At 36.9% G+C, this 14665-nt stretch overlaps 1 protein-coding gene across 1 annotated transcript in view; it reads left to right on the top strand.

The window, feature by feature from the left end:
• LOC131972719 (voltage-dependent calcium channel subunit alpha-2/delta-4-like) overlaps window positions 1–14665 on the top strand; it is a 138031-nt gene that overhangs the window by 99950 nt on the left and 23416 nt on the right. Inside the window, exons 28-31 of the mRNA XM_059334395.1 lie at window positions 1893–1954; window positions 12752–12766; window positions 13889–13933; window positions 14040–14102. Coding sequence (XP_059190378.1) covers window positions 1893–1954; window positions 12752–12766; window positions 13889–13933; window positions 14040–14102 — 185 coding nt within the window. The remainder of the gene's footprint in view (window positions 1–1892; window positions 1955–12751; window positions 12767–13888; window positions 13934–14039; window positions 14103–14665) is intronic.

Raw genomic sequence — 14665 nt, 5'->3', positions numbered from 1 at the left:
ACATAATAAGCAATAAAATTTACACATAGACAAATATGAAACTAAACCTTAACCTCAGATGATCTGTTGTCATCAAGTGGCATCTTCTGAACATGATGCCACAAAACACACACTTCCTAAGTAATCACCGGTGACAATCTTTGAGTTGTCGGGAAACACCATTATATAATGCCCGTTCCAGGTAGGGCTGGGCGATATATTGATATAAAAGATATATATATATGTATAACACAAAAAAAAACCCATCAGATTTTTAAAAATTGTTTTCTTTCACTTACAAACCACAAACATGCTTAATGAAGAATTTTAAATCCTGCAAATGTGGATACAGGTTGCACATGAGAGGTTAAATAAGGTTAACATCTGTTTTTGTATTTTAAGGCTAAATGTATTTGACCTTATCGCCGGTTTTACTTGGCCTATCATCATCAAACAAAAACTGACATGGAGTTTTAAGCCAGTAATTTAGAGGGAAGTTGAGACACTGCTTGGTTTTTACGTTGTGATGTTATGAAGAAGTCATGTGATTCGATCATGTCGGTGTGATTGGTGACTCCAGGGGGTTAACGGCTACACAAATCTCTTTGATAAACATTCTATTACCAAGACATTCAAACATACCTTTGTCTTGCCGTTGTTTCTCCTCTCCCTCTTTCTTTTCTCTGCCACTGAAGAATCTGTCCTTTTTGGGACATTGTTTTGCCTCCAAATACCTGATGCTTTGGATGAGCAGCACACATACCCCAGCTTGAATAAAGGCAGTTAAAATCATTAGGCCTACATCAGCAGCAGCAGTCTATTGACATAAAATTGTGATTTTGTACAATAATATATCATTGATCATAAAGAAATCATCACTCATACATGCAAAATATTAAACAAAATATATACATATTTTATAGTTAATTGCTCTTGGGGGCCCCCTAGTGGCCACGGGGCCCTAAGCAGTCACTTAGTTCGCTTATGCCTTGGGCCAGCTCTGTCTGTCACAAAGTAAACTATGGTCCAACAAAAACTGGTTTTCACAGTGCCATTTAAAGATCACTGTCAGGCCAGGCAGAGCAAATCCTTCAAGAAGCCATCACCATCACCCACGTCACGTGACTCCATTAATTTACATTCTTAATCCGATTAGGGTTGTAAATTAATTTTACAACTTCTTCAGTGTAATCAGTCTATTAGGCATCGAGGACAGACAGGAATGTGCCAACTGGAATGTATGAAAGCTGCTTGACTGAAATTGTTGATTTGCCATGAAAATGATTTATTTACTGGTGTTTTGTAGCCATGTTTCGACTAGCACTCACACTGTTATAAATTAGTCTCATGCACTTCATTTGAAATATCAGACAGTGTCCACTTTTGGTTGAATTCATCGTGACTTGTTTTCTCTGTTGAAAACCTTTTAGTGGTTTATAATAGCAGACACATGTAGGTTGTTCGCCTGAAAATATTCCATATGCAGGTGAACAAATCTCTGAGTAAAAGAGTGAAAAATATCTTAGTTTTCCCTCCCAGTGTAGAAGGGGACGGAAAATACACAAGCAAAAAAGAAAATCTTACGCACATCTGACTTCACACAGATGGTCAGCTTGCTCCTTAATACTGTCTGTGTTCTTCGCTGTGATACTTGTAGCAATAAACCCACTCCAGCACATTACTGAGGGACTGAGGGTGTCATTTCGCCGTCTGCTGGGAGCGCACACACCATCAGGCCCATCAGTGTTTACATCCCTTCATTAGCGTCAGGACACGACAGAGGTGAACCCAGGGTTGAATTGATTTCCTGTCCTTCCTCTTTTCCTCCACAAACACGGCAAACTGTTCAGCTCTGCAGAGTCCATCTTGTACTGCGTCTGTCTTTAATGCGTGTGTGTGTTTTCTATTTTTAGCTATCGGGGTGCAGATGTCCTTGGATATGCTGGAAAAGAGGTTCTGGGCCATCGCCAAGCAGGTGATCATTCACACGCTCACACATGATGGCTGATGCCATTCCTGAGTACATTGACAATAGGGCTGCACGATTATGGTCAAAATGATAATCACGATTATTTTGATCAATATTGTAATCACGATTATTAATCACGATTATTCATCATGTTAGGGAAAACATTTTTATTTTTTACAGTGTCCGGTGCTTGTCGTAAACAAACAGATCGCTAAGTGAACACCTCCTGCAGCAGCAGCACATACACACTGTACTGTTAGAGAGCTAACTGTTAGCCTGTTAGCAATTTGCTAAGGGGTTAACATCCCCTCCGGCTCTGCAGCTGGCAGAGGCTGCTGCAGGAGGACTGTGCCACTTCGACTTGTGGACAAGGGGGCCGGTGGCTCGTTAAGAGGAGTAAGAACGAGTCTCCAATAACACCAGAAAAAGTCGCTGGATTTGTCGCCAGTCGCTTTTTTGAAAAATAGTCGCTAAGGGGGTCTGAAAAGTCGCTAAATACAGCAACAAAGTCGCTAAGTTGGCAACACTGCTTAGCTGCTTTCACAAATGGCGCATGTTGTTGTGGCGTTGAGTACTACGTCACATATTGCTTAGCGTTCTATCCAATCAGCAACCAGGCTTTTTTCAGGGGACAAAAACGGCCCTGCTACACCAGTAGTCTACCAACCACCAGGGGTTGGTAGACTACTGGTGTAGAAAGTACTTGATTGGATATGCAAGAGAGCCGCATTTTAAAATGGAAATATCGCCGACGATCAGGTTAATTTAATCGTGGTGGCCAAAATCGTGATCACGATTAAAATTGATTAATTGTGCAGCAAACATGTTAACAAACATGTTAAACTTGTATACAGTTTCTGTTTACACAGATTCACAGGAAAATTCACAAAAGCATTGAGTGGCTTTTGCAGTTGTTAAACCTGCACAAATAAGACAAAAAAAAAATGCACCCTGAGACGTCCTGTGATGCCATGCAAACAGCGTCTCAGTGCCCCTGTGCTATCTGCACGTATCTAAATGAGGTAAAAAGCAGACATTTGGCAAAAAACTCGCCCCTTTATATGCAAATGAGCCTCAATGCAGAAAGAGTCCAATTAGCAAAGATCAGTGCTAATAACCACACACAGTTACAGAGGAATTATTAGTGTCTTCAGGGAGCTAAAGTGCATTGATAAGTGGTGTCCTCCAAACAGCGCTGACAGACTGGGATTTTAATCCTGAATGTGGTTTCTCTCTCAATTTATATTACTTGCCTGAAGCTTTGAAGGTTGTCTCTACGCTACGTCGGTCGGAATCTGTAGGTCACGATCTGAAAAAAAGATTTTTTGGTTTCCTCTTTGCCATTCTTGCCAAGGCAACATTTTTAGTTTTGTCACATGAATAATTGCAGATAAATTTCACTCAGATCTGTGTGTTTGTGCTGTCATACCATTGGTGCAATATCTTTTTTATTTATTTATTGGACCTTGAGATGCGCAAATTATGGTGCTATCAGCGGCCACAATCCCTTCTTTGTTAGCGTTCTCACCAAAACTCATCATGTGTTTCCTACTTTTCCAACAAACATGTTAAATACTCTTCATAAAACATTCGAGTTGTTTACATTCATTTTAACTTTCTAGTCTTCTTCACTGCATTTGCTCACTCCCTGCTGATCAGTGTTCAGCAAGGTTGTTATAGTTTGCGAAAACTAACGAAATAAAGAAAACTAGAATTGAAAAAACATTTTTGTTAACTGAAATAAAAATAAAAACTAGTAGACTACTAGAGTTTTTAAAAAAAACGATAACTAACTGAAACTGTATTGTGTGGTTACAAAACCAACTAAAACAAACTAAAATTAAAGTGAAAATGTCCTTTGTTTTCGTTTTTGTCAACTTTTTTCATACATAAACCTTTTTGGTTGATATGAAATCTATTTCATCTATCTGGTTTTATGACTTAATAAACTTATTGGGGCTGAGATGGATCAGACAAAGGAAATAAAGGCAACATTTATTGTGACTTTACTGAATCTGGCACCCAACAAATACTCCATTACAAAAAAAACTAAAACTAACACTAAAACTAATAAAAACCAAACTAAAACTAAGCATTTTCCAAAAAATAAAAACTAATTACAACTAGCAAACTCACTCTAAAAATGAATTAAAATTAACTGAATTTGAAAACTAAAAATCACAACGAAATTAAAACTAAAACTAATGAAAAATCCAAAAATAGTATAACCTTGGTGTTCAGGCAGCACTCGTGCTCGTATATATGTGTGTCCATATGAACATAAAACAGGGACTCACTCTTAAAACGTTGGTCATCTTCATTGTCTGCAGTTTATGTCCAGTAAAAATACACTGGAAGGCATACACTTTGTCCACTAGTATATGTAGTTTAGTGACCAAAATTCAACTAAACTGAACTCTGACCCCAATCACACTGATCTCTACAACAGCTGTCCACTGAGGTTCTAATTTTAACAACAGGGAACGTTATGGCGACAGCCATTGAGATGGCAAAGTGGCAGTCAGACTGAAGTCTGCTAATTAGCGCCCGAGCAACCTGGTCTCACAGAAATCCGTGAAATAGCCAAGGATTTGCTTAACTCAAAATCCGTGGAATAGCCACAGAATCACTCAAATTTCCGTGAAACCTGACATGGATTTCGCTACAATGCAAGTTAATGACAGTCATATCCCAACCTGCTATTTTTTCCTATTGGTTTGTGTCCCAATCACGTGACTTTCAAGGTTCCGGTGGTCAGAACAAAAAACATGGCGGACAGTTCTCTCATTTTTAGTGAAAAAAATCTGTATTTTGACTTTGTTTCTGCATAAAAATGGATTTTGATTACATTTCTAGCGAGAAATATACGTTTTATATTCTAAATGAATGTATTTTCAGCGAATGTACATAATCACTTTGTGGCGAAAATCTTGCCAGAAAAAGACGATCCGCTGCGTTTTATTTTGAAATCCGTTTTATTTTGTAATCTACCGGATGTGCCGTGCGATCCTACCGGATGTGGTGCGATCTCATTATATCGCGCTTCACTGTAAATGCTCCGGGCTCTGCTCTCCTGTTTTAGTTAAAATATCTTCATCAAACAAACATTGTCTTTTTTTAGCATAGATAATATACATGCATTATAATTATTTATTAGACAGTGTGTGATATTCGATATATTTGGAAACCCTAAAATGGAAGAACTACAAAAAGTTTGCTGATGTCGACATAAGTACTGAAGAGAGGTCTAGGGAGTTATAGTTTTTTTTAATAAAACAGGGTTTCCCCTAAAATTGGAAGTTGGAAATACTTAATTAGTGGCTTTCCAGGGGTTTGAGGGGATGTCAATCACATTTTTGGCATCAGACTTTAAATATTGTCTTGCTCAATGGGGGATTTTTTCTTTTTTCAGCATATCCTAAACCCCCCCACCCCTTAGTGACTATGCTCACATTATAGTCCATGTCAACACCTTTCTATAGCAGTCGGTGTCATGTCTGTAACCCTTTTGTCTCTTAGTTATAATCATTTAAGTATGCCCCAGGGTTAAGGTTCAAAGGTCAATATCTCAAAGCAAGAATATTATAGAACCTTGAAATTTATATATGTTACTCTCCAGGCCAAGACCTTTCCGATGTATTTGGTTTAGCATTGGTTCAAACTTGTTTTTTCGCATCTCGCACTCAGAGCACTCAAAGGGCTGTGGGAATCTAAGTCTGTAAGGGCAGATTTCCAAGGTTTGAAAAAAATAAAACTTTGTCATAGAGCTAAAGAAAATAAAACATATATTTCTCGCTAGAAATGTAATCAAAATCAATATTTATGCAGAAACAAAGTCAAAATATTGATTTTTTCACTAAAATGAGATAACTGTCCGCCATGTTTTTTGTTCTGACCGCCGGAACCTTGAAAGTCACGTGACTTGGGCACAAACCAATAGGAAAAAATATCAGGCTGGGATATAACTGTCATTAACTTGCATTGTAGCGAAATCCGTGTCAGTTTCACGGAAATTTGAGTGATTACGTGACTATTCCACGGATTTTGAGTTAAGCAAATCCGTGGCTATTTCACGGATTTCTGTGAGACCAGGTCGGCCCGGGCATGCAAATACATGCGTCACCAAGATTCAAGCAGCACCAAGTTTCCAAAGGTGATAAATTATTTTTATTCTGTGACCATTTGAAAATAAACGTCTGGATTTAGAGGTCATTGTTTTAATTTTCCTTCTCCTTCATCTGGGAACAGAGCCCATTAATTGGATGCAGTAAGTCCCTTTGACTTGTCATATTAAGATTAAAGTGTAATGGGCACAGAATAAGTTGTAAAACAGCAGGATTTACCCTTTAGAGACCAAAATGAAGATGACATTTTCACATTCTTCTCAGTCTCTGAAACAGCTTTCATCATATGGTCTCTTTCCTTATTGGTCATAAAAGAGTGCCCAGTATGAATACTGACATCCTATATTACAAACACATTATCATATAATAGTTGTTAACCTGTTTGCTGACTGCAGGAATGTTAATATGGTGATGTTTGCATGTTAACATGCTAAATTTAACACATGTCTGGTTGAGTGCTCCATTAACCCCGGCTCTATTTTGGATTCTTCAGTTTTTCAGAGGTCAAAACTGTCATGATTGTTGCTGCAGGTCAGGGGCTCAAATCTGTCTAGTTCATCTAAATTGAACTGAAGACAGAGGCTTAGCACATATTTACTGTACCTTCACAAGCCAACCCCCTGAACAATAACTTTCAGTTTATAAAATTATAACAATTAGATTTTGAAAAAATGTTGTTGTGCCTGGGCCCTGAGAGCGTAACAATGTCATAAAATGATCACCATACTTTAGATTTATGTTGGGCTTACACCAAACCACAGTCCCAAAATTGAAAGTCTTTAGTAAATCTAGGAGTTTGACTGGAGTCACGGCGCTCCCGTCATTTCCATCGTTAAGTTTAAGGTAGTAATCTACGGAAAAGCAAATTGAAGAATGAAAACAACCAGCAGATGTATGAATTATGACAGAACAACACACACTTTCATTTCTAATAAATCGACCATATACAATGAAGTCTGGTTGAAATTTGGCTTCTGTGCGAAAAAATGTGCTACTCAAAACAATTAAGCACAGTCAGTCCATATGGCTTATTCACATCACAACATTAGTTACAGGTAAACCCAGACAGTAGATAAGGTGTTAACGCACAGCATAACATAGGCCTGCATCAGACAGAATTCTCACATTAACAGCAAGTGTTGTTTCAGTAACACGGACAGCTCACACGTAACAGAAACTGCGCAGATCATAGCCTACGGCAACCAGTTAGTGTGGAAACCAGTAAGGACACAACACCAGCCTTTAGACTTTCTGTTGTCTCACGCCAGTGTTTACTTGTACTGTTTAAGGTTGAGCTGCCTGTCGTTGTGAGAAATAAAGCATGACGCGGTCCGAGCCGCAAATATCAGGACCACCCGTGTCCAACTGGTCCCTCCTCCGCCCTACATCATCATAAACAACACAACGCAGAGTTTCAGGGAGTGGAGAGGCTCCTCCCACATGGGCCGGGTTAAAAATACAATTATACATTTATTTTTTTCTTACATACATGTTTATATTTTTTTGTAACAAAATATGTTTTTATCAAACTCGACTGGGTGGCCAGCGAGTAAAATGGGCGGGCCGGGTGGCCATCGAGTAAAATGGGCGGGCCAGTGGCCTAGGCCCATTACTGGCTACGCGTCTGGACCACACTATTGTTTTCTCAAGATCTCGAATTAATTATATCGTTATCTCGGGAAAACAAAGTTTTGTTTCCCCGAGATAGCGCATTTCGAGATAACGGGATAATCTTCTCGAGATCTCGAGAAAACAAATGAAATTAACTCGTTATCATGAGAAAACGGAGGGGAAAAAATATATGAATGCATGGCCGTTTAGGGCTTCCGTAGTAATCTGCACTGTTTCATAGCAGTCTTTTCCTAGTCTTGGGTTTGGATCATATCAAACGTGTTTGATATTATCTCAAGTCTCAGTGACGTAACACAATCACCAACCAATAGAGGTCCCCGGTTCCAGACCGGCCAGTAAAACCACTTCCACAGGAAAAGGAACATCACAATAATGCTAGTAAGCTCAGCTAAATAAAAACAAGCGGGATTTTGGGGCCACAGTTTTTTAGTAAAGATAACAGTAAGGAGACCCAGTTAAAATGTATAAATAATAATCGACAATTAATGTATGATTGACTAAATGAAAGTTGATAGAGCTGATAAATATAACTATTCACTTAAACACATTATAATTAAATAGGACATAAATATATATCATTAATTCATTTCTAAATGTTCCTTTCCTTTATTCTTCCTTATATCTATTTTTACTGTAAAATAGTCAACTTTTCATGTGATAAAAACAGAAACCCTTTTCAGCTGTGTGAGGGGCATTTTGTGGCGTCTTCTCTTCTTTGTTTTTGTTTTTCAACACAAACCACTGCACACACTAGAGCAGCTGGAGCCAAAAGCTGCTTCCCCTCCATTTCTAAGTTTTTACTAAGAGCTTGATGGGAAAACTGCATGGTAGGAAAAAACTGCTAAAATAATCTAGTTGTTTTCTTGTAAATAGTGACCCTGAAAGATTCACAGTCTGTCTAAAACCTCAGTCTGGGACTAAAAACTCTAAACACTTGTGACACGATAGTCTTTTACATCTTTTCATAGTCTTCTCATGTATAGGTAGCATCAGTTACCTACTTATTTCTCCTCTGGCGCCCTCCTCAGGACAAGCTCAACATGTTTTTTTCATCCTGATTGTGATAAAGATCTAATAAAAAGGAGAACTTTTCCATTTTTATGCATCCAAGAGTTTGTTAATATGTGGGATGAAATCAAAAATAATGAAATAACTTGATATTTGGATTAATATGCCATTCAATTGATCAAAAATCACATTAAAAGTAACCTTAATTTACTGATCTGTGCAAGTTAATGTCTATGAATTAATAGCCAAAATGCAGACCTGACACCACACTTTGAAATAATAAAGAGAAATGCATCAAGAAATGTATGTAAAAGCAATATATAAATATACATGTTTCGGGATAAAAATACATTAATTTGTTAAAATAATAATAAATGTTTTGTTTTTTATTTACAATATATTGAATTTAGAAATGTTGAATTTACAAAGCAACAAGTAAAGGGAAAATTGTATAAATAAATGTAATAAAATGTAAACATGGAGAAAAAAAATAGGTAAATAGATGAGGAAGCAAATTAATTTGATCAATTAATGCCTACATTATTTTTTTGTATCATTACTATACATTATACATTTAATGGCACATTCATTTATCTATCTGTCCTTTTATTTTTTTCCATCTCCATATCCTGCTGTGTGGTGAGCATTCCAGCTTCTCTGGGACACCAATTTGCCTCTTGTGATACAGTTTCTCAGTCACTTTGGTGCATTTCTCACATCACTATTAACATTTGCACAACAGTTAATGCATTTCTCAAAACAATTAGTACAAGCTGCAAAACCTAGTTGATAATCTGTAAAAGTGTGTCACTTCCTCAAAATGGATAGCTCATTCCTCAAAAGCAAGTATTCATGTCAAAGTGTCAGTGTTATCGATGAATAGTCCTGACACCATGTTTATGAGCAAGATGTCATAATGAAAACATGACAGACATTTGACTAGGTCACTCTGTAAATGTTTTCCAGTGCAAAAGTCAGATCTTTGTGATGCTACCTGAAAGTGCTCCAGACTGCACTATAAACTATTTACACAGCCATTTGAAAACTACAGTAAAGTTACACATTACTGTATGTAATGAGGTAACTGAGTACAAATATTCAAACGAGAACTTTGAAGGCCGAAGTGGAGAAGGGTTCCATGTGAACAGCAGTTGAACCAGCTCATAGATCACAACAAAACAAGGGAGACCACACATGTATTCAAGTTATAAGAAAATAATGTTTATTTCATTAATTGAAAACACAAAGAAACTCAATCGTGAGTCAGTATATCAGTGGTGTAGGGGTATCTTGTTGCAGATACAAATTGCCTCCAGCAGGGGCACCAAAATATTTAGAGGTAAAGCTAATTTGTCAATTTTGCTATCAGAAATTGACTAAATTAATATTCAACACTTTAAATGAATTAAAGTTATTTTCGGGGCACCACCTCCTTACTTAGAAAGGGGAAAGATAGCAAATCATAGTAAATCAGTCTCAAAGTAAACAAATTATCAATTTGGAACATTGATTATTAATTATGAATATAATTATAATCAAATTAACTTATTAATATTTAGTAACGGTTGAAGTAATTTTGGAGTTCTTTTCACAGCAGAGGTTTAGTGAATCACTCATTCATGTGCAACATTAAAAGGAGAAGCATGTTAATCCAAAAATATATTTATTCTAAAACAAAGTAAAGCAAGCGAATGCACAATAACTAATCTTAAAGACTATTTATAGTGGAAATGTGGGTGAAAGATTATGTGTAACAAAATGGCCGACCAAGGGCAGTCATTTAAGAAAATCAAAATGTTGGAAGCCCTTTTGTTCTTGGAGAATAGACGGCCTTGAAAGTCTATGTGTTTGTAGGAAGCCAAATTAAAGTATATTTTATGTGGTTTTAGTGTGTGAGCAAATCAAATGAGTTAGTTAATTTACATGTACAACTTAAGGTATGTAGAGAAAGATTATTCATACAACTTCAAATGATCTGGCTACACAATATCACAACAAATATACTTAAACACAACAGATCAACACCATTGATTTAAGTTTAACAAACTTGTTCTTGCTTGTTCTAACTGCCCAGAGTACTGTATAGAGTCCAGAGTTGAAAGGGGGAAGCAGAAATCCTTTTGAAGAAGAATCAGCTCCTGGTTGGGTTTTGGGGTTTCCAGAGTTATTTGCTGTTATTGGCTCCAAAAGCTTGGTGAAGGTCTCTGTGATTATATCCGGTATAGATCACAGGCAGGAAACTTAGAAGCATGGTGGTGGGCCCAAGCTTGGTTTGGGGCCTTGCCAGCCTTCCCTTAGAGCTGGAGAGAGAGGGAGATTGTCTGGTTTACCATGCTGTCCCTCTGAGGAAGTCGAGGAGAAGAGAGAGAAGAGGTGGCTGCAGGCTTTTCTGTCTCTACCTGGGAGTTATACTTCCTGTTAGAATTAGCCAATGAGACGCCTTTAGGTATTTGCAGATGGCCGTGGCCATGGTCATGGTGGGGGTGGGGGTCATTTGTCTTTGTTTGGAGAGGAACAAAGAGAGACCTCCATCTTGGAAGCATGAAATCAAGAAATTGTTGACACAATTCTCACTGCATTCAGTCCATAAATCCAAATTAAACTTGTGGAATAGCTGTGACCCCTACAGTGGGTGCATGTGTTGAAATGCAGGTGTAAAAGCTGAAAATAACTAACAAACGAAACCAAACGAACTAGACCAAACCAAGGTGGTGGCTGTGGAATGACAATGTTATAAAACAGCAAAGAGTTGTATGAAAGCACTTGATGACTGTCCAAAAGCATTTGTAATTTGTTGTAAGGAATGAGAAACTGCTACTATGATGAGCACAAATGACTAAATGTTGTGGAGGTTCAACTAACTGTTGTGCAAATGTTAATATTGATCTAACAAATGCACCAAAGCCACTGAGAAAAACTGTAAAATGTGTCTCAATTTGGACATTACACAGTTACTATAGAGTCTTTGACCTTGTGTACGTCCCCTGCAGCTCTGTGAAGCAGGGCTGCAGCTGAGTCAGTGCAGATGTCCTGTAGAGGTTGATGGTGCAGATAATATTATTAATTAGAGCTGCGGCAGGGTGCTTTAATGTCCTGCTTCACTGCTGATTATCAAAGACAAAGTGAATCCTAAAACTCAATGTGTCAATGTGAAATGTGGTCCAATGTGGGTCATCCTGTCCTGTTGTCTTTTAGTCTTTTATTTTTTATCCTGTCCTGTTGTATTTTAGTCTTTTAGTTTTTATCCTGTCCTGTTGTCTTTTAATCTTTTAGTTTTTATCCTGTCCTGTTGTCTTTTAGTCTTTTAGTTTTTAGCTCCAGTGTTCCCTCATGGGGGCCTCTACATTGGGGTGTGTCGGGTCTGCCCGTGGGGATGTGGACTTGGAGATTCCCTGGGCCCGGGGGACTAGGCGGCTCTGCACCATGTGTTGAGTCCGCCCCGGTCTACCCGGATCGTGGTGGTCTCTGTGTCCTCTGCCACCTCTCAGTGTGGATGCTCCCACGGGTTGTTTTTTCCTCTTCTGGATCCTCGGTGCCTTGCCATGTCTCTACACTGTCAAACAATATGTGCTGTGTGTGAATCTGAGTGTGTGTGTGTTTGTGTGCGTACATGTCTATGTGCGTGTGTGTGTGTGTGTATGTATGTGTATGTCTACGTGAAGATGTGTATTTGGGGATGGGAGGGGTGGGTTTTGTCATTTCTATTGTCTGTTTTTATTTTTTATGTTTTGTAAAGCACTTTGTGTTACATTTCTATGTATGAAAAGCGCTATATAAATAAAGTTTGATTGATTGATCGATAAGTTAAATCAAGTAAGAGCTCTAAAGCTTAGTTATGTGTCTTTACTGAAAGGTGGCATCTTTTTACTCTTTTTCTTTTAAATCATTTCCAAACAACTGAATCCACTGTTCATTAAGAATGTTGAAGTACTTTATAACATGTTGCTATGATGTTGAAATACTAATTTAAAGACATTTATATAGTTTTCTCTGTTTTTCTCTCCACTTCTTCCTTGACTCTACGACCTGTTGCTTCCAGCCCAGTGAAACAGACGTGAGTGAACGCTGATTAATGAGTTTAAACTTTTTTTTATTTTACACAATGTCAGTGTTATTCTAGTTCACTCAGTACAATGTCATCCCTCTAATGAGTATTTTGACTGTTTGATGGCGTGTTGCACCCTATAATGTAATAATTTCCTGATAATGTAATAACACCTGAAAATTTAATAAAATTTGCACTTCTTTTGCACAATAATGTAATAAAATAGTCTGGTATTGTAATAACATTTTATTATATTTTCAGTATTTTTTTAAACTGATTATGTAATACTTGACAGATAATGTACAGTGTACAGTGTAACAGTGTGTGTGTGTGTGTGTGTGTGTGTGTGTGTGTTCATTTTCAGTCGAGAGTTCTACATTTTGTGTTTTGAGAATCTAAAAATGTTATATACACCAGATTTAAAACAGAAAGACTATTGGGTTAAATTGCAGACCTTGAGTACCATACAGTCATATATATACATATATATATATATATATATATATATATATATATATATATATATATATATATATATATATATATATATATACATATACATATATTACATTAACTGTCAAGTATTACATCATCAGTTTACAAGACAAAAACTCCTGAAAATGTTATGTTATTACAGTACCAGTCAGGATATTTTATTACATTATTGGGGAAGTTTTATAACATTTTCGATCGAGTTAAGTGCAAATTTTATTACATTTACAGGCGTTATTAGATTATCAGGAAATTATTACATTATAGGGTGCTACATGGCATCCTCTTAAATCTTACTTTTTTATTTTAAATATACTGCAAATTAAGTTTTAATTGCCAAAGAGAAATTCTGCTATCACAAAATGCTTATTTTTTAAAGGGAACTTTTTAAGCCGTGCACATTTATTTATTTAGACAAAGTAAAAAAAATATATGATTTATTATATTATAAATGCCAAAGCAACCTTAATGATGCATTAACATGTATATCGTTTAAATGTCTTATTACATTCGAACTTGTGATTTAGCTATCAATAGCTGGACAGTGAAGTAACTTCTGCAGCTCTGATCTCAGTGGTTCATTGTGTGTGAGATGATGTGGTGACCTTTGACCCTCGCATCTTCCCCCCCCCCCCCCAGTGTTCGGCCATCGAAGGCGTGTGTCCTCTCAGCTGTGAGAGCGTTGTAAGTAGCCCTTTCAGCTCTGTCTGCCCATCACAAACGTCAGTTGTTTTATGTTGAAAATCCTTCACACACGTCTCCTTCCTTCTGCTTCCTGCTTCCTGCTCAGGATCTGAACTGTTTCTTGGTCGACAACAACGGCTTCATTGTGCTTTCCAAAGAGAGGAACGAGGTGAGATCACAGACCTTTACAGTTTTTAGTTGTTTATGAAGGTTGGGCAAATTTCACTAAATATCTGTCTGTTCAATATTAATTGAACCAATCAGCAAAACGTTGACCCGTCGACGCACTTTGAAACCCCTCATTTGCATAATAAAAAATAAATGTATAAAAATATGTAAACAAAATAATACAGAAATATATATGTTTAGGGGATAAATATGGACAATGGATAAATAAATTTATTAAATAAATAATTAATACATAGATTTAAAATGCATAAATCACTTAAAAACAATCCAAAAAACAAGTAAAAATTAAATAGAAATGTAAATTAAATGGAGAAAAATAGGAGGGTAAATTGGTGAGGAAGCAAATTAATAAATAAATGTATGAAATAAATAATTAATACGTAGATTTAAAAGGCGTAAATCACTTAAAAACAATCCAAAAAACATGTAAAAACTTAAATAGAAATGTAAACTAAATGGAGAAAAATAGGGGGGTAAATTGGTGAGGAAGCAAATTACTTTGATCAATTAATTAGATCCTACATTTATTATAATTCAAATGAT

The sequence above is a fragment of the Centropristis striata genome, chromosome 6 (assembly GCF_030273125.1).
Source record: "Centropristis striata isolate RG_2023a ecotype Rhode Island chromosome 6, C.striata_1.0, whole genome shotgun sequence".
NCBI classification, from domain to species: Eukaryota; Metazoa; Chordata; class Actinopteri; order Perciformes; family Serranidae; genus Centropristis; species Centropristis striata.
The sequence above is the reverse complement of the archived record's forward strand: the minus strand, read 5'-3'. Positions and strand labels throughout refer to the sequence as shown.